This window comes from Chiloscyllium plagiosum, unplaced genomic scaffold (genome assembly GCF_037043375.1).
Source record: "Chiloscyllium plagiosum isolate Xiang-an unplaced genomic scaffold, Cpla_swu_hap1 HiC_scaffold_3, whole genome shotgun sequence".
NCBI classification, from domain to species: Eukaryota; Metazoa; Chordata; class Chondrichthyes; order Orectolobiformes; family Hemiscylliidae; genus Chiloscyllium; species Chiloscyllium plagiosum.
In genome coordinates, this window is record NW_028270141.1 from 40,946,751 (window position 1) to 40,971,586 (window position 24,836).

The following is a 24,836-nucleotide window of genomic DNA, read 5'->3' on the forward strand; positions in this document are numbered from 1 at the left end:
CTCATTATGTATACAACTATTCTCATGTATTAGCAATTCATTATTTACACAGTCTCGACACCAAATTGTGCATAGTTTTTAAATTGTGACAGCCTCTTAATAATACTTGTGCACATTATTGCCTATTTATCTGGATGATCTTCCTTTATGTCATATCTGTCACTCATTCTTGCAGCAACTTCACTGTTGGGAGTGCTCAGGTTTCCTATGATTGTGGTTCAATACAGACAGTAAGTTCACGTTTTCCTGGCTGTTTGCAGTGAAAAAAAAATTTTCCAGGTCACCATCTTAACTTGGAAATATAATGTCATTCTTTCCTTGCTACTAGCTCAAAATCTTGGATTTCCCTCCCTAATAGCACTGTGGGTTTACATACACTAAATGGACTGCAATGGTTCAAGAAAGCAGCTCAAGGTCATTCAGGAATGGACACCAAATGCCAGCCTGGCCATTGAAGTCTTGACCCAATCTTCTCCTTCTGCAGTCATCATTCCAACTACCACAAACCTGTAACCACCTATTGAACTGACTGAACATACTGCATGGAATACGTCATGTCAGATATCTCTCATGTGGCCATCCACACCTAATGGCCTTTTTTTGGCCAAACACATATACAAAATAAATCTGCTTCTTCCAGTGAGACTTTCCCCAAAATGGAAATGCTTTATTTTCCTTTGTGTGCTGTTTTCTGCAGTATTTGCATCCTGCTCTTTGTCTGTACCAGTCAGTCAATCAGGAAGTGCTGTGGAAGATCCTATCAAAGGCCAACTGACCAGTCAAATTCAATCAACATTCTCCATCTCCTCCATGACGAGATGTTGATGACTGTCCTCATCAATGGTAATATGACAGAATCCTCTGAGGTCAAGATGAAGCTCCATCAAATATACCATCACTCCCACCCTTTTCTCCATCTTCATTGCCACCATTCTTCGTCTTGTCAAGAACGAGCTTACCAGTGGTATGGACATTGTCTACAGGATGGATAGAAAATTTTTCAAGGTCAACTGGTTGAAATCCAGTAAGGAATGTCACTGTACATCTCTATGATTCTATGACATCTTTTGTGGAACTTCAATATGCAGATGATTATGTCATTTCTGCCCTCTTGACAGAGAATCTTTAAGCTCCACCTAATACCTTTGCAACAGCTACCAAAAGAACTTGTCTCAGTAGCAACCTCATGAAGACTCAAATCTTTACTAATCTGACCCACGTAAAGTTCTAGTTCATCCCTCTATTCAGTTCAATAGAGACACTCTCCAAAGTATGAACTATTTCCCCTACCTGGGAAGCTATGTCTCATCTAAGACTGATTTCAATGCGAAGATTAAACATCATATCCAATCAGTGAGTAGGCCTTCAGATACCCAAGGATTAGAGTTTTCAATTATCATGACATCCGTGTTGATGCCAAGATTCTTGTGTATAAGGTTTCCAACCCTTTACAACCCTTCTGCATGGCTGAGAAGATTGGACTACATAAAGACGCTACCTCAAAACCCTTGAGAAGTACCATCAAAGTTGTTTAAGATGGATTCTCCACATCAGCTAGGAAGACAGACATACTAACACCAATATCCTTGAGCAGCCATTTGCACCAGCATTGAGGCTACAATCATCTGAAACCAACTCTGGTGGCCAGCTACAGGTTAGATTGCCTGAGTTCTGACTGCCAAAGCAAATCTTCTTTGCCCATTCAGGGAAGGCACTCAAGTGAGAAGAGGACAAAGGAAGCATTTCAAAGATTCCTTGAAAGCTTTCCTCAAGAAAAGTAACATAGATGTCAATGCATGGGAGACCAACATTCAGAAGAAACCAATTTGGAACAAACTGCTGTTATGAGGGGACACAATTTTTTGAGCACACCCATCCACAAGAAGAGATACAGAAAAGTAACAGAAGAAAGAAATGCCAGCAATCTCAAGACCAAGGACCACTTCCACCATCCAGAAACACCTGCCAAATGTGTGGTCAGGTACAGCTCTAGGATTGGGTTAATCAGCATGTAGGGACCCAGAGAACCCAAGACTAGTGACACGGAATTTCCTAGGTGGACAAACATACTCGTTAGTGAGTGATTACCAACGATGATCTTTTTGCACTTTTGCCTTATCAACATAACGATAGATCTGGTCTGTTCTGCTATGAACCTGCTCTAGCTGTTGCTTCACGACCTTAATGCTTCTGCAAACTCTCAATCATTTTCCTGAGTGTATGTTTAGCCTCTCTCAGTAGATGTGCTGCCACTGAGATCACTTATGTATAATATAAACCTGTCTTTAATTAATCTTTCAGTTGTGCAAATTCACAGGATTCTGTAGTTACATATTGATCTACGGAATCACCTTGAGACCTAACAATAACAAATATCATTCATAAGCTAAGTTCTCTTGGATTTCAGAATTTGGATTTGAGCTGTAAGACCATCCAAGTTTCTGCCATCTGTGCTTTTCTGTTTTTCAGAGAGATTGAAGGTGGAGAAGCCTAAAACACTATTTCCCCAATACTGATAAAACTCAAGTTAATCATAGCTGCTCTAGTCTGTTCAATATGTCTGTAAATCTCGCAGTTCTGCCATTGCAGTTGCATTTCTTACTGTCTTTAATTTTGACAGGCACCAGGAAAGGAAAAGTTTCAGCCAGTATCTTACAAGTATTCAACTGTGATCCATTTACTTTTTTTCTTTATTGTAGCTTTTAGCAGCATTCCCAGTGTCCTTCTGTTTAGTAGTTCAGTAGTTATACTTCTGTATGACTCTTTTACATTTAATGTCAGTTCAGCTTGCAGAATTATTAGTGCACTGATTGAACTGGCTACAAGATGGATGCCTTTAAGTGCCTCGCAGTAGTGGTCACCTGACTACAGTAAACCATGTGGTACAGGAGTACAACTTCGCATTTCTGTCTCAAAAACACATTGAAACATCCCAGTTTATAAGGTAGAGCTGCAGAAAATACAGGGGGTTCTTTCAGGAAGGCATCAAGCACATCAAAAAACTTTACTGGGAACAAGCAGAGATGAAGTCATGGTGTAGGAGAGAGTATATAAACCTCCAAATAGCTCATTTACCAGACTCCCCAGACAGTGCAGAGCTTTCAGTTCATGTTTGGAATTTGCTTTGGTGGAACATGCTTTGGTGGCACAGTGGCTCATTGGTTAGCACTGCTACCTCACAGCGTCAGGCACCTGGGTTCGATTCCAGCTGGGGCGACTGTCTCTGTGGGGTTTGTACGTTCTTCCAGTGTCTGTGTGGGTTTCTTCCAGGTGCTCCAGTTTCCTCCCATAGTCTAAACATGTGTAGGTTACGTGAATTGGCCATGGTAAATTGCACAGAGTGTTCAGGAATGTGCATGTTGGGTGAATTTGTCAGGGATGGATGTAGAGTATGGGCATGGGATTCTATGAGAAAGACATTTGGGCAGCTACGTTTATGGGCGGCACGGTGGCTCAGTGGTTAGCACTGTTGCCCAGGTTCAATTCCCACCTGGGGCAACTATCTGTGTGGAGTTTGCACATTCTCCCAGTGTCTGCGTGGGTTTCCTCCCACAGTTCAAAGATGTGCAAGTTAGGTGAATTAGCCATGCTAAATTGCCCCTCGTGTTAGGTACTTTAGTCAGGGGTAAATGTAGGGGAATGGGATGGGTTGCTCTTCAGAGGTTCAGAGTGGACTTAATCTAATCTAATCTAATAATTAAGAGCCATCACAAAATCCATCAAACATGTCCAAAGGGATTTCATAAATACATTAAGGACAGAAGGATAACTAGGGAGAGAATAGGGACCCTCAAACATCAGCAACGCATCCTACGTGTGGAACCGCAGAGATGGGGAAGACACTAAACGTGTGTTTACTGTGGAGAAGGACATGGAAGATATAGAATGTGGGGAAATAAATCTTGAAAAATGCCCATGTTACAGAAAGGTGGTGCTGGTTGTCTTAAAACATGTCTTAAGGTTGATAAATCCACAGGACCTGATCAGGTGTACCCTAGAACTCTGCGGGAAGCTAGAGAAGGGATTACCAGGCCCCTTGCTGATTATCCGAAGGTGATCTCAAGGTCCCGATGGAAACATTACATCAAAGACATATCTCCAACAGTGATCACGTCTTTTGTTTACAGTTATTAAACAGGCACCGTCTCCAAATGACTGACTGCCTGCCCTTTCTCCCTCCCCACACTTTCCCTGGAGTTCTACACAGGGGTGTATGCTAAACCCCCCTTCCCCGGATTAATCTTTCCAACATTGTCCTGTACAGGGCAGTAAAAAGCTGCGTGTGTGTGTGTGTGTGTGTGCGCGCGCGCGCGCACGCACTCTATTTGGAGACTTACCCCACAAAGGCAACTGAAGCAGTATTGTTGTTGGTGTCCAGTGCTGCTGCCCTGGAGAGAGGGCAGGTGCGTATGGTGTTGGGGGCGGTGTTGCATGGGATTGGGGGCGGGGGGGTGTTGCACAAGGTTGGGGGCAGGGGAGCGGTGTTGCATGGGGTTGGGAGTGGTGTACGGGTGGGGGGGGGGGGCCTCACGCGCTGTGTGCTGCTGCAGTCTCCTGAATGAGGAGCAGACTTTAAAAAATCAGAGCCCCAGAGGAAAGGCATTTAATCAATTATCCGAAAGAAATAGTGCCTGCCCATCACTTTCGGATACTTGAGGTTCCCCTGTATTGGCAGAATAGGGGAAAAACAAAAGGAAAACAGTTCAGGTTCCTTTGCTTCCCAGTTCTGATGCTGACATACAGCCATAGAGTCAAACAGCACAGAAACAGACCTTTCGGTCCTCCATTGGCTAGTTAGGTCCCTGGTGTTCAGCTGTCTGTCTTTCTCCAGAAGCATCCATTGGTTTGTAAGCAGCATAAAACTATTGATTTACTTGGAAAATGTCTCTCATTTATTAAATCACACTTCATAGCTCACAAATCTGCTGCAGGAAAGATTACTAGTTTCTTTCAAGTTTAAACTGAGTTTTTTTTTACTGCAGAAAACAGGCAGTTTCTGTTGGGGAGATCGATTGTACACATTCTTTCTTCTTTTAAGTTTGTCTGTGTCTTTGCAACTTGTTTCCAGTTCCAACCTGTTCAGTTAGCCAAGAACAAATCAGCTTTACTTGTAAATAATTTCTCCATTCCTAATCGTCTGCATATTGCAGGAAACGATAGTCATATGAATAGAGTTCACAATAGGTATCTTGCTGTGAAATTATGCAGCCATCCATGCAAATCCTTGTTTTTTAATACAGTTTTCTTTAGAGTGCTACCAACAGTGTGGGTTCAATTCCCAAACTGGGTGATCCTACCATGAAGGCCTCACCTTCTCAACCCCATTCCTTGTCTGAGGTGTGACCCCCAGAGTAAACTCACCACCAGTCATTTCTCTCTAATGAGAGACAAGCCCTATCATCCTCTGGGATGATGTTGATTTTTACTTTTATATGACCAGTTTTTCAAATCACAAAAGTAAAAAGACATAGTCCTTACAGCTAGAATAAATTAGTAAACTATGATAATTCTAATACAAAACCATGTTGACTGTACTTGATTTTATAATGATTCTTCCCAGCTCAACAAAGGACTCAATATTTTCTTTATGATAGATGTGGGCAAACTGCCCTGCAGCTTTCGGCCTCCCTTTTTTCATGAATCGAGATCCTGCATTTGTAATTTTCCAATTTGCTGGGATTTTGCAAGTTCACAATTAATGCATCAACCATAGTTGCAGCCACTTCTTTTCAGACCCTAGTATAAAAGCCATAAGTACCAGGAAGGGGTTCCGAGAAGGAGGGAAGTATACAGTGCTAACCACTTAGGCCTGTGCCTTCTAGAGGTCTGGGTTTGGGCATCGTTATACCTCTCACAAGAAACCTTCAGAGTTAGGGGGACAGAGTGGCGTGAGGGTGGCACGGTGGCTCAGTGGTTAGCACTGCTGCCTCACAGCACCAGGGTCCCAGGTTCGATTCCAGCCTCGGGCAACTGTCTGTGTAGAGTTTGCACATTCTCCCAGCGTCTGCATGGGTTTCCTCCGGATGCTCCGGTTTCCTCCCACAGTCCAAATATGTGCAGGTCATGTCCATGCTAAATTGCCCAAAGTGTTAGGTGCATTAGGGAAATGGGTCTGGGTGGGTTACTCTTCGGAGGGTCAGTGTGGACTGGTTGGGCCGAAGGACCTGTTTCCACATTGTAGGGAATCTAATCTAAATCTAATCTAAAATAATTATTTTATTAAAGGTCCCACATCAGATTTTCTCAAGGTGCACTTCTTTTTAAACCAGCTAACTTATTATTAGGTGATATAACCACACAGTAACAATACCTTTTGTATTTGTGTCGATATATGGTATATTTGGACTGTCACAGAAGACAGTTAGAGTATTTCATCAATATCCTCTGAGATAATCAACTCTTCATTAAACTTCAAGCCACACAGAAGGAAAGCATTAGTAAACATGACTAACAGGCCATTACCATTACTCTTATTTCTGTGTTGTTCACAATACCTTAATTATGACCATAAGTCACATTAATACTGATTGCATGATTAATTTCTTAATTAGGTCTTTAGATTTATTATTAGCTTCCTGTACAATTGATAATATGTTCTCCGTTTTGACCACTAAAGTCAAATATCATTGCTACATGCGTGTGTGGTAAGCATGAATTCTTAGTAATTTTATTTTCAGTTCAATTATCCTTGCTAATTTATTTTTTTCATTTGAACTGGCTATATGCACACAATTTCAAATCAAAATAAACCAAAAATCAAAAATAAGTTGCTGCTTAATGATGACTGGCACTGGGCCAGGCAACTTCTGATCAGGCGTATATCCACTCAACTGAATGGCACAAGTGAGAGTCACTGAATGTGAGAGCGTGTGTGAACTAACAGACTGGGAGTGAGTTGGACACAAACACAGGTTGCTAATGAAGACAGACACAGACATACACATCCCTTCCCTCCACCCCCAGAAATCTATTCATACTCCAGGTCAGAAGTGGAGCAAAACTCAGGCTGAAAAGCAACCTGATTTTAATCCTCAGTTCCAGAGGAGTTCTACCAAGATTAGCTTGATGTGTGTGCTACCAAAGGTGAATGCAATGGTGTTAATTAAACCCAACTCCTTAGTATGGGTCCATTCCCCCTCCCACTTTGGTGATCAGGATTTGGGGCCCTGGTCTGGCCTCCCTAATGCTGCTTATAAAGCAAAACAGCAAACATGAGTTTATTAGTTAGATAGGCTCCTTGGTACTTTTTAATGGTTTTTTAAAAATTAATTTCATATTTTTTTAAACCATTCATTTGTTGTCTTGGCATGTTTTTTGCTTACCAACTTCACTGCTTTACTTCGTAATGACTTTTTTTACAAAAAAAAAGTACGTTTACTGTTATGGTAGATCACAACTCAGGGCAGCTGCTGCTTGGTTTTCTGACGAAGCAGAATGAGAGACTCACAAGAAGTCTCACTGTTGTTTGAGGGCCGGCAAAAGATGATAGTTTTTCCCCAAAAGAAACAGGAAGCATTGGAAATGTCCAGCGTGCCTGCAGGTATCAGTGCACAGAGAAGCAGAGGCCAGCGCAGAGATGTTTCATCAGAATCCATGAAGATTGGAGACATGAAGTATTAAAACGGTTCCTTTTTCCACAGATGCTATCTGGCTTACTGCACATTTCCTGACTTTTCTATTTATACAATAGATTTGTGTTGGAAGGTTTTGCAATTTTTAATAGAACATGTTCAGGATATTCATATTCACACATGGGATTGCTGCTTACAGTGCTTATGAGATTCAATTTTTTTTTAGATGTTGTTCAGAAATTGCACAGGTCCAGGTGCAATGAAAAGGAGCTGGTTGCATATGAAATATAGGTAATTGTATGTAATGGTGCAACAAATCAGTGGTTGTAAAATCAATGGGACTCCTAAATCGAGAAATAGAGTACAAAAACCAAATAATGTTTGCTAAATCTATGTAAAACAGTTCAATCTCTCTGACTACAGTTCACAATTCTGGATTCATGAAAGTACAACAGGGAAGGTTAATGAGGTGGGGATAAGGGGCCCAGAAAACCATCAGGGACGATGATTTCTCTTCATAGCCCTGGTCTAAGGGATATGCATTTGGTTCCAACAGTCTTCCAAATAACCCTTTCCCCAGTAATTGTGGTTGTTTCAAGTTCCTCACTCACTTTCTCCTCTTGATTTTTAAGTATTCATGTTTTTTTGTGTCTTCTACAGTGGACACCATTTCAATGCTTCTATCATTTGCGTGTTTTCAATTATTAATTCTCCAGGCTCAGGTTCTAAAGGACCAGTTCTCACTTTAGTTAATTCTTTCTTTCTTAAATACTTATAGAAATTTTACTATCTGTTTTTATATTTCCTGCTAGTTTTCTCTCATTTTAATTCAATCTGTGCTGTAAGGTAACAGATGAAAAGGCCACCAGTCATCCCTCACTACAGGCAAAAGTGAAGGAATGTTATTCTCCCTCTTCGCTGTAAACTAAAACAGCAAGTGAAATTTCAGTCAAAAGAAAACAAGACAAAGGCTTCTCAGCTGGCCTACACAGCCAAACATCTCAAAGCCTGTGACTCACTTACCAATATCAGCCCTACTGGTATCATACAACCAGAATGATATAATGTCTCAGTTTATTCTTCAGAGACTGATTTTTTTAAAAATGTTGGCTTTTTAAGACTAATCTCTCATTTCAAATCTGTGTGCATGTATTGCATTCTCACATTTAGTAACTGTTAAAATTATGAAAATTCAGTGTGCATTCTATCAATTTTGAATTAGGAGCTGGAAATGACTGGTGGACTTTGAGACAGACTTTTGTTAACAGAAAAAGAAGAAGAGACCCAAACATGCTTTGTTTGAGAGGCCAGACCTGGAAGCTAACTGCAGATGGAGACTGGATTAGAAAGGTTCTAACAGACATAGTCAACCCCAGGAAGAACAGATAGCAGAATTTGGCTATTAATGAAGACATAAAAGAATGAAGTCCCATACCAAGGAATTGGTTCTGGAAAGTCAGAGGGAACCCAAAGTTCAAGCAGATGGCAGTCATTAAATGGCCTTAGACTGACCAACTCTCCCAGAAATGTCAATTTGAGTGGAACCAGAATAAAAGTTGCTTTTTGAACTACCTTCCAGAAGGCCAAAGAGTAGAAAATCTGAAATATTGCTGCCTTTGCCTGGGCAAACTTAGAAGGTGATCTTACTGAATGTTTTAGAAGAGCATTCAAGGAGTTCACAGTTATTCACCATGAAAGACACTGAAGTAATCTGGCCAGTTTTGTTATTTTCTTTTATTTCTTTATCCCTTAACTTCCTGTCTGTTTTTTGTGTGAATAGGGGCTGGAAACAAATGTTTTGGGTTTAAAGCACAGACATTAATTTTTTTTAATTCTCTCTATGCTAACGTTTTGTATTTAATAGATTTTTAAGTCTTTTATTTAAAGTACAAAATCAGTGTGCAGAAATTCACAAAGTCTGTGATTGGTTATTCAAAAGACTGGTTAGGAACCAATGGAATGACTATTTGGGAGTCTTCAATGGACTAATTTTACTGTGTTATGAATACAGAGGTAGAAAGGCTGATCTGGTTCAGCCACCTGTCTCCATGTCATAACAATAACCTTTAAACTCACTCTTTCATTAACTCAGGCCAGTCTAGTTCAATAATTTAAAACATACATTTCTGTGGTTTAGGAGAAAGGTATCCTTTCAAAATCAAACAAACTTGTTGTGACCAACTAAGGGGACGGGTGAATAAAGAAGGGGAGCCTCCTGGTTTGAAAGTGTGACACTTTGGTAGCCTTTCTGGAATCATAATAAACTGGGGATCTTCAGACTGTTTGTTATTATTTATTGTTCGAAAAATCCATCTGGTTCACTAATGTCCTTTTTAGTAGGGTCAGATATTCTTATCTGGTCTGGACTACAGTAATGCTTGCTGAAATGCAATAGCAATCCACTCAGTTCAAGAACAATTGGAGCAATAAATGCTATCCTTGCCTTGGATGACTAAATCACATAAAAGAATAAGACAAAAATATATCTTCAGTTGGTTCTACTATAATGCAATAGTTCCATTCTCATGCAATCGCGTGTTAAGAAAATGGTGTAATAGCAGCACCATTTAAAGCAATGAGGCCAGAATCGCGTTATAAGCAATATAACCAATAGAAGGTTTAAAACTTCACCCTTCAGAAACAGGGTCCCCAATTCATCAATCTCATTATAGCGAATTTGCATTAACGAAGCTCGCGTTATAGCAGAATGAACTTGTACTGTTCTTTTTAATGTCTCCAACATATCAATGTCTTTTTAAGAAATGCCCAGAGCCACACACATATTTCAAACTGGGTCCCACTAGGAAGATTACTTCAATCCACAAATTTATTTGCAGGTTTGCATGTCTGGATTAATAAGGCACAACAGGTGCAACTATCATCTTTCTCTGTTCTATTTATCCACATATGTAAAAAGTGGTTTCCATTTTTTATTTTAAAAAATCGAATGACATTCTTAAGGATGCAATGAAAAATACTATGAAATAATAGGGCTAAAGAAGATGCAAGTAAATAGAACAGTAATTATTTGAGAGGAATCTTAATCAGTTAGGGTCAAACACTAAAATTATGGATGGTGAGGATTTTCTTAATATTGCGCTTACCTTTGTAGCAGCTGTCTTAATAGCCATAATTAGTGACTGTTCTTTCAGATGCAGCCTAAAAAACAGGTTTATGCAATTACTATTACAGGATGTCAATCATCCATGAAAACTTCTAACATGCTCCTTGATTCCAATACTTTCAAAACACAAGAAGCCGAAGTATTTATCACTAGGAAAAATATATTTATAACTAAAAGTATTTTGGTGAAAAGAGTAAAATGAGAAGGAAAAGATTTTTGGGACAATAACGTGCATAGGTTTTAAAATCAAAAACTTTTTGTAAGCAGTGTAATAAAGTCATTCATCTGTATCAGTTGAACAATTGGCAGTACTATGTCTTCAGTCAACTCTCACCAAAAATAATAGTTAATTTCAATTTACAAATTATTCTTAGAATATGTCAAAAAAAAATCTTGTTTTGCATGTATGCAAAAATCAGATTTTTTTTGTTTTATTCATTTCTGGAACTTGGGTGTCACTGGCTGGCCAGCATTGATAGCTCATCCCTATTTGCCCTTGAGAAGGTGGTGAAGCTGCAGTCCACTTGCCATGGGTGGGAATTCCAGATTTTGACCCAATGACTGTGAAGGAACCAGTGGTATATTTCCAAGTCAGGGTGGTGAGTGACTTGGAGGGGAACTTGCAAGTGGTGATGTTCCCAAGTACCTGCTGTCCTTGTCGTCTAGATCGAATTGGTAATGGGTTTGGAAGGTGCTGTCTAAGCATGTTTGGTGAATTTCTGCAGTGCATCTCGTAGACAGTACACAATGCTGCAACTGAACACTGGTGGTGGAGGGATTGAATGTTTTTGATGTGATGCCAATCAAGCAGGTTGCTTTGTCCTGGATTCAGGCAAGTGGGGAGCATTCCATCACACTCCTGACTTGTGCCTTGTAGACGGCAGACAGACTTCAGGGTTTAGATTAGATTACTTACAGTGTGGAAACAGGCCCTTCAGCCCATCAAGTCCACACCGCCCCGCCGAAGCGCAACCCACCCATACCCCTACATTTACCCCTTACCTAACACTACGGGCAATTTAGCATGGCCAATTCACCTAACCTGCACATCTTTGGACTGTGGGAGGAAACCGGAGCACCTGGAGGAAACCCACGCAGACACGGGGAGAACGTGCAAACTCCACACAGTCAGTCAGTCGCCTGAGGCGGGAATTGAACCCGGGTCTCTGGCGCTGTGAGGCAGCAGTGCTAACCACTGTGCCACCCACACGGTGTCAGGAGGTGAGTTACTCATAGAACATTACAGCTCAGTACAGGCCCTTGATGTTGCACTGAACTGTGCAATGAAATCTGAAGTCTATCTTTCCTATACAATCCATTTTCATACACATGTTTATCCAATGACCATTTAAATACTCTTAAAGTTGGTGAGTCTACTATTGTTGCAGGCAGTGTATTCCACACCCCTCATACTCTCAACCAAAAAAATTACTTCTGATACCTGTCCTATATCTGTCATCCCTCAATTTAAAGCTATGTCCCTTGTGCTAGGCATCACCATCAGAGGAAAAAGGCTCTCACTGTCCATCCTATCTAACTCTCTGATTATCTTTTATGTCTCAATTAAGTCATATCCCAACCTTCTCTCTAATGAAAACTACCTCAAGTTCTTCAGCCATTCCTCATAACATCGTCCCTCCATACCAGGCAACATCCTAGTGAATCTCCTCTGCACCCTTTCCAAATCTTCAACATCCTTCCTATTACGGGGTGACCAGAACTGTACACAATACTCCAAGTACAACCAGACCAGAATTTTGTACAGCTGCAGCATGACCTCGTGACTCTTATTCATAACCCAGTCCTCTTTATTCGTGCTGCTCCTTCCAAAGTGAATCACCTCACATTTTCCCAAATTAAACTCCATTTGCCACCTCACAGCCCAGCTCTGCAGCTTATCTATGTCCCCCTGTAACCTGCAATATCCTTCAACACTATCCACAACTCCAGTGACCATAGTGTCATCCACAAATTTACTAACCCATTCTTCGATGCCCTCATCCAAGTAATTTATAAAAAAGACAAACAATAGTGGCCCCAAAGTAGATAATTGCGGTACACCACTAGTAACTGAACTCCAGGTTGAACATTTCACATCAACCACCCTCTGTCTTCTTTCAGCTAGCCAATTTCTGACCCAAGCCGCTAAATCACCCTCAATCCCATGCCTCCATATTTTGTGCAATAGCCTACCATAAGGAACCTTATCAAATGCCTTATTGAAATCCATATACACCATATCAACCTCTTCACCCTAATCCACCTGTTTAGTCACCTTCTCAAAGAACTCAATAAGGCATGATCTACCCTTACCAAAACCTATTCAACTTATTCCTCTCTGGAGGATTTATAATCATATCTTTTATAATCCTTTTCCAACATTTACCCACAACTGAAGTAATATTCACTGTTCTATAATTACCAGGGTTGTCTCTACTCCCCTTCTTGAACAAGGGGACAACATTTGCTATCCTCCAGTCTTCGGGCACTATTCCTGTTGACAATGACGACATAAAGGTAAAAGCCCAAGGTTCGGCAATCTCCTCTGTGGCTTCCGAGAGAATCCTAGGATAAATCCCATCCGGCCCAGGAGATTCATCTATTTTCACACTTTCCAGAATTGGTAACACCTCCTTGTGAACCTCAATCCCGTCTAGTCTAGTAGCCGGTATCTCAATATTCTCCTTGACAACACTGTCTTTTACCAGTGTGAATACTGATGAAAAATATTCATTTAGCACTTCCCCCATCTCCTCTGACTCCATGCACAACTTCTCACTACTATCCTTGATTGACTCTCGAAAGATTAGAGCCATTCTTTCATTCCTGATATTGCACAAAATATACCTATTGAAAGTTTTAGAATTTTCCTTGATCCTATCTGCCAATGAGTTCTCATCTCCTCCTGGCTCTTCTTAGCTCTCTCTTTAGGTCTTTCCTGGCTAACTTGTAACTCTCAAGCATCCTAACTGAGCCTTCATGTCTCATCCTAAAATAAGCCGCCTTCTTTCCCTTGACAAGACATTCAACTTTAGTAAACCACAGCTCCCTCGCTCGACCACTTCCTCCCTGCCTGACAGGTACATACTTATCAAGGACATGCAGTAGCTGTTCCTTGAATAAGCTCCTCATTTCAATTGTGCTCATTCTCTGCAGTTTCCTTCCCCATCGTAAGCATTCTAAATCTTGCCTAATCGCATTGTAATTGCCTTTCCCCCAGCTGTAATTCTTGGCCTGCTGTACATACCTATCCCTTTCCATCACTAAAGAAAACATAACCGAATTGTGGTCATGATCACCAAAGTGCTCACCTACCTCCAAATGTAACACCTGGCCACTTGCTGCTGTATCCCTAGTCTCTGACCTGCTCTTGTAGCTACTGTGTTTATGTGGGGAGTCCAGTTGAGTTTCTAGTCAATAGTAACCCCAAGGATGTTGATAGTGGTGGATTTAGTGATGGTAATACCATTGAATGTTAAGGGGCAGTGGTTAGTGTGTCTCTTATGGTGATGGTCATTATCTGACATTTCTGCGAAGCGAATGTTACTTGCCACTTGTCGGCCCAAGCCTGGATATTGTCGCAATCTTGTTGCATTTGAGCACAGACTGCTTCAGTATCAGAGTGGTGGTGAATGGTGCTGAACAATGTGCAATCATCAGTGAACATAACCTCTTCTGACCTTACGACAGTGGGAAGGTCATTAATGAAGCAGCTGACGATAGTTGGGCCTAGGATACTACCCTGAGGGACTCCTGCAGAGATGCCCTGGAGCTGCGATGACTGACCCTTCACAACTATCTTCCTTTGTGCCACATATGACTCTAAATCAGCAGAATGTTTGCGCCCTGATACCCATTAATTCCAGTTTTGCCAGGGCTCTTTGATGCCTTAGTCAAATGCAGTCTTTATGTCAAGGACTCTCACTCTCCCCTCACCTCTGGAATTCAGCTCATTTGTCCATGTTTGAAGAGAAAGTGAGGTCTACAGATGCTGGAGATCAGAGCTGAAAATGTGTTACTGGAACAGCACAGCAGGTCAGGCAGCATCCAGGGAACAGGAGAATCGACGTTTCGGGCATATGCCCGAAACGTCGATTCTCCTGTTCCCTGGATGCTGCCGGACCTGCTGCGCTGTTCCAGCAACACATTTTCAGCTCTGTCCATGTTTGAAGCAAGGCTATAATGAGATCAGGAGCTGTGTGACCTTCGCAAAACCCAAATGGGCGTCACTGAACAGGTTAGCAACTTCTGACTCTTCATGATGTATAAACACTAAAAACGATTGCCACATCCTATCATAAACAATTAGTTAGAATTGCGTAATTCTCCTTTGATAACAGTTACACAAGCTTAAAACCTAACTTCAAAAGATTGGCCCCGACAGAAACAAATCACAACCTTTATGAATCTTGGTAACAAAACTGTGTTTCAAAATCAAACATTATGCATCTTTATCATTATTTTTCCAGAGGTGAGGGGAGAGTGAGTGTCCTTGATTCAAGATGGCAGCAACCAAATCTACTTTTGCTGAGTTCTGTGCCATAACCCAGACAAAGTGGGGTACTCACCCTCCCTTCACTGTTTAATTTGTTAAGAACAGTTTTTTCCTAACTGTTCTGAACAGTTTGGTGCAGTTTCGAAATGAGAAAGGGGAAAGGACCACGGAGTTCATAACACCCCCCCCCCACCCACCGACCCCAGCAACGGACATACCCGCGGAGTCGGCCTCCATGGCCTCCCAAGAGGACTCACTTGCACAGCAGAATTTTACCTTGGAGTTTATAAAACTCAGAGAGGATCAACGTGTCAATGGTGGAGACCCAGGCCAGGTGGGCATCGATGTTCGTCATGCTGCAGAGGCATGACTTGGAGATTCAGAGTCTTGGGCAGCGTGTTTGGGGGGGGGGGGGGGGGGGGGGAAAGAAGCTGAGGCGGAGCAACGAACCATAGCTTCCGAGACCGCAGCTGAATCCTCATCGGGCCGAGTTCAGGCCCTGGAACGTCGACTGCGGGCCTTGGAGGAGCAGGTCAACAACCTCGAAAACAGGGGTCTTCGGAAGAATATCCAGTTGCTGGGGCTTCCCGAACGGGAAGGAGGAGGCCACCTCGTCAACTATCTGGAGCAATGGCTCCCACAGTTTCTAAGGCTGGAGGTTGAGATAGGCTGGGTGCGGGTTGAGTGGGTCCACCGTGTAGTAGTGCACGGGCCCGGATTGGACAAATGCCCCCACCCCAGCGCGACTCAAGTATTATTGAAACAAACAAACAAGCAAATCATATTTACATAAGCTTAACAGTTGAAACAGAAATCTGATTGACGTCTTTAATTATCCCAAATAATCCCAAACCATTTGCTTTTAAATCTTTAGTTTTATAGCTAGACAATGTCCATGCCAAAGGAAAGTAATGGCAAGAGGTGAATGATGTGAGGAAAACAACAATTTTGGTTTGGAAATTACAAGCATCAGTGAAATAGTTGTTTGCCATATGATGATGGGAAAGACAGAATATTCTAACCCAGGAATTCATCTTGCAACGTGACTAAGTATATGACATGACCAGACAAGATGAACTTCAAGTTATGTATGAAAGTCTAGTCTATAACTACATAGCGTATTTCATAAATTTACTAATTCAAAAGTCGGTATATTTCTACTGACACAAGAAAAAAAGTAATTGGAAGTCAACCCATCCTTCAAATACCGGTATTAAAATGCTCAATTGGCTTCATCTCAACAGCAATTTTTAAACAAATTTCAAAATGCCCTTTTACATGAATAACAGACTATTTTACATTGAATATTAAGTTTTGGCCCTTTATACCTGCTTCATGAATCAGGTGGATGTTGTAGATTTAAGAGTTCTATTCAAAGTAAAGAAAGGAAATTCTCCAGCTTCCTCAGCAACAATTCTCCACCAACCAATAGCACTAAAGGTAGATTAATCAGCTATTTGTAAATCTTTGCAAATGCTGTGGGATATTTGAAAAGTCATTGTATTACATACAAGCTTTTCTTTAAACCATGTATCGGGTATACCATGTATCGTATTGCAAGGCCACTTGACTATCAAGTAACACTTAAATACTCTTTTACCTCTTCATATCTTCAGGAAGCTTTGAATTGAACAGGATTTTATTTCTTAACGGCAGGACATCTTTCAGTGTCTTATTCAGATCTTGTAATTCATTCGCTGAGAGAGTCAATAAAGAAGGAAGTTCATAATCATATGACTGTACAAGTCTGGTTTCTTCTTCTATTTCTAAACGCAGTTGATGGTCTTTAGCTTCCAATACTGCCAGTCGTTCTTTAAGATCAGTGATTTCTTCCTATTGTAATAAAATGCATTACTGAGCTAGGTACAAGTAACTCAAATATAAACTTTATTACAAAGCTATATTCTGCATTTGTATGGCAGAAATTTAATCACTGTACTAGGCTACCTCAAAATTAAAACATACTTTTTTCACAATAAATTCATCCTAAATTCATTTCATGAGATGGGTATGACAAGACTTTAAGGCAAGAAAGAGATATTATGAAAGAAAGCAAAGCATTTGATTGCTGACATAACAGCTTTATAGATAGAGCAACACTTTCATTGATCTAAGCAGAACTATGTTTAAAAAGTTTAAAAGACTTAATATATATCCTGAATAATTTCTTGTTAACTGTGACAGAAAGCCATATTTTATATCATTGCAAACAATATGGCATAAATGTACATTCTGAAGGAATTACAGTCCAGTTGCATTGCAAAGTTTTGTCCATGTAAAGCCTTGAAATCTCCATTGAGTCAATCACAAGTGAGGCCATTTAGAATCATAGTCACACTGCACGGAAATAGATGCTTCGGTCCAACCAGTCCATGCGAACCATATTCCCAAACTAAACTACTCTCACCTGCCTGTGCTTGGCCCATATCCCTCCAAACATTTCTTATTTGTGTAATTATTTAAATGCCTTTCAGACATTGTAACTATACCAGCATCGAACACTTCCTCTGAACGTTCATTCCACATATATACCACTGTGTGAAAAAAAAATTTCCCCTCATGTCTTTTCAAATCTTTCTCCCCTCACCATAAAAAAATGCCTCCCATTGTTAAAATTCCCACCTTAAGGAAAAGACACCTGTCATTTACTTTATTTATATTCATGATTTTGTAAACCTCTAGAAGATCACCCCTCAGCCTTCTATGCTCCATGAAAAAATCCCAGCCTATCCAGCTTCTCCTTACAACTAAAATCCTTCATTTCCAGCAACATCCTGATAAACCTCTTCTGAACCTCTCTAGCTTAATATCCTTGCTACAATGTGGTGACCAGAACTGGATGTAGCACTCCAGAAAAGGCCTTAACAACAACATGTGCCACTTCAACATAACAGCATCATAACATTCATCTACTCAAAAGGTCTAAAAGAGAATGAAGGCAAGTGTGCTAAACATCTTCTTAACCACACTATCGATAAGCGATGCAAATTTTGAAGAATTAAGTATCTGAACGCCCAGATCTCTGTTTCACAACACTACCCAAGGCCCTACTTTTAATTGTGTAAGTCCTACCCTTGTTTGTTTTACGAAAATGTAATATCTTGCATTTATTCAAATTAAACTCCATCGGAAATAGCTTTAGCTTTATTGTCACATGTATTCAAACGAATACAGTAAAACGTTTACAATTACCACATTACAGCGACATCTTAGGTACAAAAGTACCTAGATACACACATTCAGGATCAAAGTTTTAGGAAACAAAAGACAGTAAAGAAATAAATAATCCAGCATTATAGGTCATAGGAGAAAAATTAGAAAAATAAAGTTAAAGGTTCAAAATATCAGTCTTTCCAACCCTGTCCATTGCGGCACCTAGCCTCAAGGGAGTTGTCCACGGCCTCACTCCTATCTGCGCCAGACTCCTATGCCCCACTTTAGCTATGTTCTCTTCGCCACAGAGCCCACATCACTAACGCCACTGAACCCACACTCACTCCGCAACCAAAAGTCACTGGTTCTGCTGCCAGGCCAGGCCACGGGTCCCACTTAGATTACAAATGTTGCCTTGCTGGTGCTGCCATTTTGAAGAATCCATTGCCACCATCCTGAACGACTGGATGAGCTTTGCTGTTGCTGGCCCTGAATGCCAGGAGAACACACTTACTGCCACTGCTGCAGATGCGGAATGGCAAGAGAACACCCTCACTACCACTGCCTCCAATTGCCAGAAGAAGCCACATCTGCCACTCTGCATGCTGCCCTTTTGGGCTGCCACGCCAGTGCTACTGACCAACCCGCCACAGAAGAGGTTAAAAAAAAAGCCAAAAGAAAAAGGAAAATAAAGCGAAAGAAAACAGCAGAAGCAAAAGTAAAACAAAGGAGGAAAGCAGATGGGAGTGATGGGCTCTGGGCAAGAGCCTGCACACAGCCCTGTTACTCCACGGCTATCTTGTGCCAGAAACCTGTCACTCTTCAGCACATTGATCAGTTGAGTCAAATGTCTCTTTTAATCTTAGACAACCTTCTTTGTCATCCACTACCACTAATTTTGGTGTCTTTTGCCAACTTGCTAACCATGCCTTGATTGTGTTTTTGTACTCCTTGGCTATAATATCCCCATTTTCTCCCAACCCCTTTTCTTTTTTGTCACTCTGGGTAAAACCTCTTTCCAAGAGTTTTGCATCTGCCAAAACATTCTATTCATCTCAACCAAATTCCCTTGTCCCCATTGAAACTGTTATTCTCAAGTTATCTTGATTATCTTCCAAAGGGGACCAACTAGAATATTTACAGCAACAACTATTTCAGTCTTTTACTACCACAACTGGATGAACCACATTAAGCAGTATCAGATCCTGCCCGACCTTAACCACACCAGGCACAATTCCAGAAGTATCTTTAGAAGCAGAGATAACCATGACTTCTCTGGACTAAAAATCATCTTTTCAATCAATCTTCTCTTGATCCTCCAAACTCAGTTCCAACACTAAGTACAAGGAGCTCATAGGCTTCTTAATCGCTATATCTGAGCTTCGATTACTCTACCACTTCCCCCAACCACCTTCAGCTGCCTCAAATCAGCTACCATCCCTACTCCTCTTAAAAATGTACCTGCTTAACACCCTTCTCTCCTTGCAAACAATTGTTCCCATTGCCAAACCCCCTTGCCCTTCAAACTCCTTGAATACGTGATTGACCCGATTTTGGAGCAATCTGAGAACACCATGCTTCAAAACTTTTAGTTGAAAAGTGTGGTGCTGGAAAAGCGCAGCAGGCCAGGCAGCATCCGAGAAGCAGGAGAATTGACCTTTCGGGCATAAGCCCTTCTTCAGGAATGAGGCTGGTGTGCCAAGCGGGCTGGGAATACGATAGGTGGAAAGAGGGGAGGGTGAGGGTGATAGGCCGGAGAGGGGTTGGGAGCGGAGAGGTCAGGAAGATGATTGCAGGTCAGGAGGGCGGTGCTGAATCTGGGGGTTGGGACTGAATCCGGGGGTTGGGGGGGGGGGGGGGGGGGGGGGGAGGGGAAATGAGGCCGATCGAATGGAGATTCATTTAGAGCGTTGTATATTCACTACTACCACCGCTGCTGCACAGTGGCAGCAATGTCTATCATCTACAAATTATTTTACAGAATTATTGAAACCGCACTCTTCAAGGCAAAGTGAGGATTATCACATTCCTGACATGTGCCTTTGTAGACAGTGGACAGGTTTTGGGGACTCATGAATTACTTTCTGCAGGATTCCTACCCTCTGAACTGCTCTTGTAACTAGTCCATTCATTTCCTAGTCAACAGTAACACCAGGATATTGGAGATAATCATTACCACACAAATGTTACTCACTAAGCTTGAATACTGTCCAGTTCTTGCTGCATGTGAACACTGGCTGCTCAGTATCTAAGGAGTAATTTAATGGTGATGAACATTGTGCAATCTTTAGCAAACATCCCACTTCTCACTTCATGACGGAGGGAGGTGATTGATGAAACAGCTGATGATGTTTCAGTCTAGGTCACTATCCTGAGGAACTCCTGCAGTAATGTTCCATGACTGACAGTTATTGATCTCCATTAACCATAAGCATGTTGCTTTCTGCTAAGTGAGAGCCCAACATTTCCCACCCGTGTTCAGCTCGTTTGTCTATGATTGAATCAAGGCTGTAATGAAGTCAGGAACTTAATGGCTCTGGCAACAGCAGTGATCAAATTACTGCCATGTATGTCTCACAACATTAGCACTGCCAATGGCCCCTTCAATCAGTGGACTGATGGTGCGGTAATTGTCAATGCTGGAACTGTACTGCTTTTTGAAAACAGATCATACCTAGGCAATTTTCATATCTCCTGGTGTATGTCAGTTTTGTAGCTGTACTGAAACAGCTTGGCTGGGGCCACAAATAAAGCTGGAACAATAATATTGATGGAATATTGTCAGGATGCATAGCCTTTGCAGTAGCCAGTGTATTTAGCCATTTCTTGATATCACAAGGAGGCATCGACCTTGCTAATACCTGGGGTCTACGATGCTGGAGACATCAGAAGAAAGTGGATCATCCACTCTCATTTCTTGCTGAAGATGGTCTTTTGCACTGATCTACCAGGCACCTACACTGAGGATGGGATATTTTTGTGTCATCTCTTCCTGATTCATTGATTAACTATTGACCATCATTCATGACGAAATGTGGCAGAGCTGCAGACTTTACATCCGATTGGTTGATCGTGGAATTGCAGAGTCATGCTACTGCTTACCACTTTCACAGTTTATCTTCCAGGCAAGAGCTGAAAATGTGTTGCTGGACAAGCGCAGGAGGTCAGGCGGCATCCAAGGAGCAGGAGAATCGATGTTTCGGGCTTGAGCCCTTCTTCAGGAATCTTCCAGTCATTTTGGTTCACCATGTTGACAGCTGACTTTTAAGTATGCTTGGTGTCGATCTTGTACTCATCATTGAACGAGGATTGTTTCCTTGGCTTGCTGGTAATGGCGAAGTAGGTGATTTGCTGGGCTGTGTATAATATAGGTTGCATGTAGTTGAGAAGGTCCTGCTTGAGGCGTGGTAACTTTCAGATGAAACTCACCAACAGTTGCCTCTAACAAGAGAGCCACCCTTTGGTCCTCTGCTACTATGGCAACTTCATATGGTTGAGATCCCAAAACTGATCCCTGTGATACCCTAATAGTTATAAATTGTCAATCTGAAATGGCCCTGTTTTTACTAACTCCTGCCTTTCCTAATAATTGATCAATCCTGCATCAATGCTAAATTATCATTCCCAACTTGCGCAGTAATCTTCTATGTGGCACCTTATCAAGTGCATTTTGGAAATCAAAATATAAGACCATAAGACATAGGAGTGGAAGTAAGGCCATTCGGTCCATCGAGTCCACTCCGCCATTTAATCATGGCTGATGGGCATTTCAACTCCACTTCCCCGCATTCTCCCCGTAGCCCTTAATTCCTTGTGACATCAAGAATTTATCAATCTCTGCCTTGAGGACATTTAGCGTCCCGGCCTCCACTGCACTCTGCGGCAATGAATTCCACAGACCCACCACTCTCTGGCTGAAGAAATATCTCCACATTTCTGTTCCGAATTGACCCCCTCTAATTCTGAGGCTGTGCCCACGGTACCTAGTCTTGTCGCCTAATGGAAACAATTTCTTAGCGTCCACCCTTTCCAAGCCATGTATTATCTTGTAAGTTTCTATTAGATCTCCCCTTAACCTTCTAAACTCCAATGAATATAATCCCAGTATCCTCAGCCATTCCTCCTATGTCAGACCTACCATTCCAGGGATCATCCGTGTGAATCTCCGTTGGACACACTACAGTGCCAGTATATCCCCTCCTGAGGTGTGGGGCCCAAAACTGAACACAGTACTCCAATGGGGCCTAACCAGAGCTTTATAAAGCCTCAGTAGCACATCACTGCTTTTATATTCCAACCCTCTTGAGATAAATGACAACATTGCATTTGCTTTCTTAATCACGGATTCAACCTGTATGTTTACCTTTAGAGAATCCTCAACTAGCATTCCCAGATCCCTTTGTACTTTGGCTTTACGAATTTTCTCACCATTTAGAAAGTAGTCCATGCTTGTATTCTTTTTTCCAAAGTGCAAGACCTCGCATTTGCTCACATTGAACTTCATCAGCCATTTCCTGGACCACTCTCCCAAACTGTCTAGATCCTTCTGCGGCCTCCCCACTTCCTCAGTACTACCTGCCTGTCCACCTAACTTTGTATCATCAGCAAACATCGCTAGAATGCCCCAGTCCCTTCATTCAGATCATTAATATATAACGTGAACAGCTGCGGCCCCAACACTGATCCCTGTGGGACACCACTTATCACCGGCTGCCATTCCGAAAAAGAACCTCTTATCCCAACTCTCTGCCTTCTGTCAGACAGCCAATCCTCAATCCATGCCAGTAGTTCACCCTGAACACCTTACTCAGCAGCCTCCCGTATGGCACCTTATCAAAGGCCTTTTGGAAGTCTAGATAGACCACATCCATTGTGTTTCCCTGGTCTAACCTACTTGTCACCTCTTCAAAAAATTCTAACAGGTTTGTCAGGCACGATCTCCCCTTACTAAATCCATGTTGACTTGTACTAATCTGACCCTGCTCTTCCAAGAATTTAGAAACCTCATCCTTAACGATGGATTCTAGAATTTTACCAACAACCGAGGTTAGGCTAATTGGCCTATAATTTTCCATCTTTTGTCTTGATCCTTTCTTGAACAATGGGGTTACAACAGCGGTTTTCCAATCATCCAGGACTTTCCCTGACTCCAGTGACTTTTGAAAGATCTCAACCAATGCCTCTGCTATTTCCTCAGCCACCTCCCTCAGAACTCTAGAATGTAGCCCATCGGGGCCAGGAGATTTGTCAATTTTAAGACCTTTCAGCTTTCCTAGCACTCTCTTTTGTAATGGCAACCATACTCAACTCAGCCCCCTGACTCCCTTTAATTGTTGGGATATTACTCATGTCTTCCACTGTGAAAACTGATGCAAAGTACTTAAGTTCTCCAGCTGTTTCCTTATCTCCCATCACTCGCCTTCCAGCATCAGTTTGAAGTGGCCTGATGTTTACTTTTGCCTGTCGTTTTTTTCTTATGTATTGAAAGAAACTTTTACTATCATTTCTAATATTACTGGCTAGCCTACCTTCATATTTGATCCTCTCCTTCCTTTTCTCTCTCTTTGTTATCCTCTGTTTGTTTTTGCAGCCTTCCCAATCATCTGATTTCCCAGTGCTCTTGGCCACTTTGTAGGATCTCTCTTTTTCTTTGATACATTTCCTGACTTCCTTTGTCAGCCATGGCTGTCTAATCCCTCCCCGGATAATCTTTCTTTTCTTGGGGATGAACCTCTGTACTGTGTCCTCAATTATACCCACAAACTCCTGCCAATTTTGCTCTACTGTCCTCCCTGCTAGGCTCTGCTTCCAGTCGACTTTTGACAGTTCCTCTCTCATGCCCTCATAATTACCTTTATTTAACTGTAACACCTTTACATCCGATTTTGCCTTCTCTCTTTCAAACTACAGACTGAACTCTACCATATTAATGGTCACTGCTTCCTAAGTGTTCCCTTACTTTAAGATCTTTTATAAAGTCTGGTTCATTACATAGCACTATGTCTAAAATAGCCTGTTCCCTTGTGGGCGCCATAACAAGATGTTCCAAAAAGCCATCCTGCAAGCATTCCAAGAATTCCCTTTCTTTGGATCCACTGGCAACATTATTTACCCAGTCCATCTGCATATTGAAGTCCCCCACGATCACCGTGACCTTGCCTTTCGGACATGCCTTTTCTATTTCCCAGTACATGTTGCTCCTCTGGCCCTGACCACTGTTAGGAGGTCTGTACATAACTCCCATTATGGTTTTTTTTGCCTTTGTGGTTCCTCATTTCCACCCACACAGACTCCACATCATCCGACCTTATGTCATTCAGTGCCACGGTTCATTTACTGGTTTTGCTCATTTATCCTGTTTGTTACATCCTCAAAGAGGTTTAATAAATACATCAATTATGATATCACATCAATAAAACCATGCTGGATCTTCCAATTGTATTATGATTTTCTTAACTTGCGGATACTATGTAATTAACAATAGATCCCAACA

At 41.7% G+C, this 24,836-nt stretch overlaps 1 protein-coding gene across 1 annotated transcript in view; it reads right to left on the reverse strand.

The window, feature by feature from the left end:
* Positions 1-24,836, reverse strand: part of disc1 (DISC1 scaffold protein) — a 120,447-nt gene that overhangs the window by 54,564 nt on the left and 41,047 nt on the right. Inside the window, exons 6-7 of the mRNA XM_043680138.2 lie at positions 16,791-17,023; positions 10,676-10,730 (exon numbers count right to left, since the gene is read on the reverse strand). Of these exons, the coding sequence (XP_043536073.1) occupies positions 10,676-10,730; positions 16,791-17,023 (288 nt within the window). The remainder of the gene's footprint in view (positions 1-10,675; positions 10,731-16,790; positions 17,024-24,836) is intronic.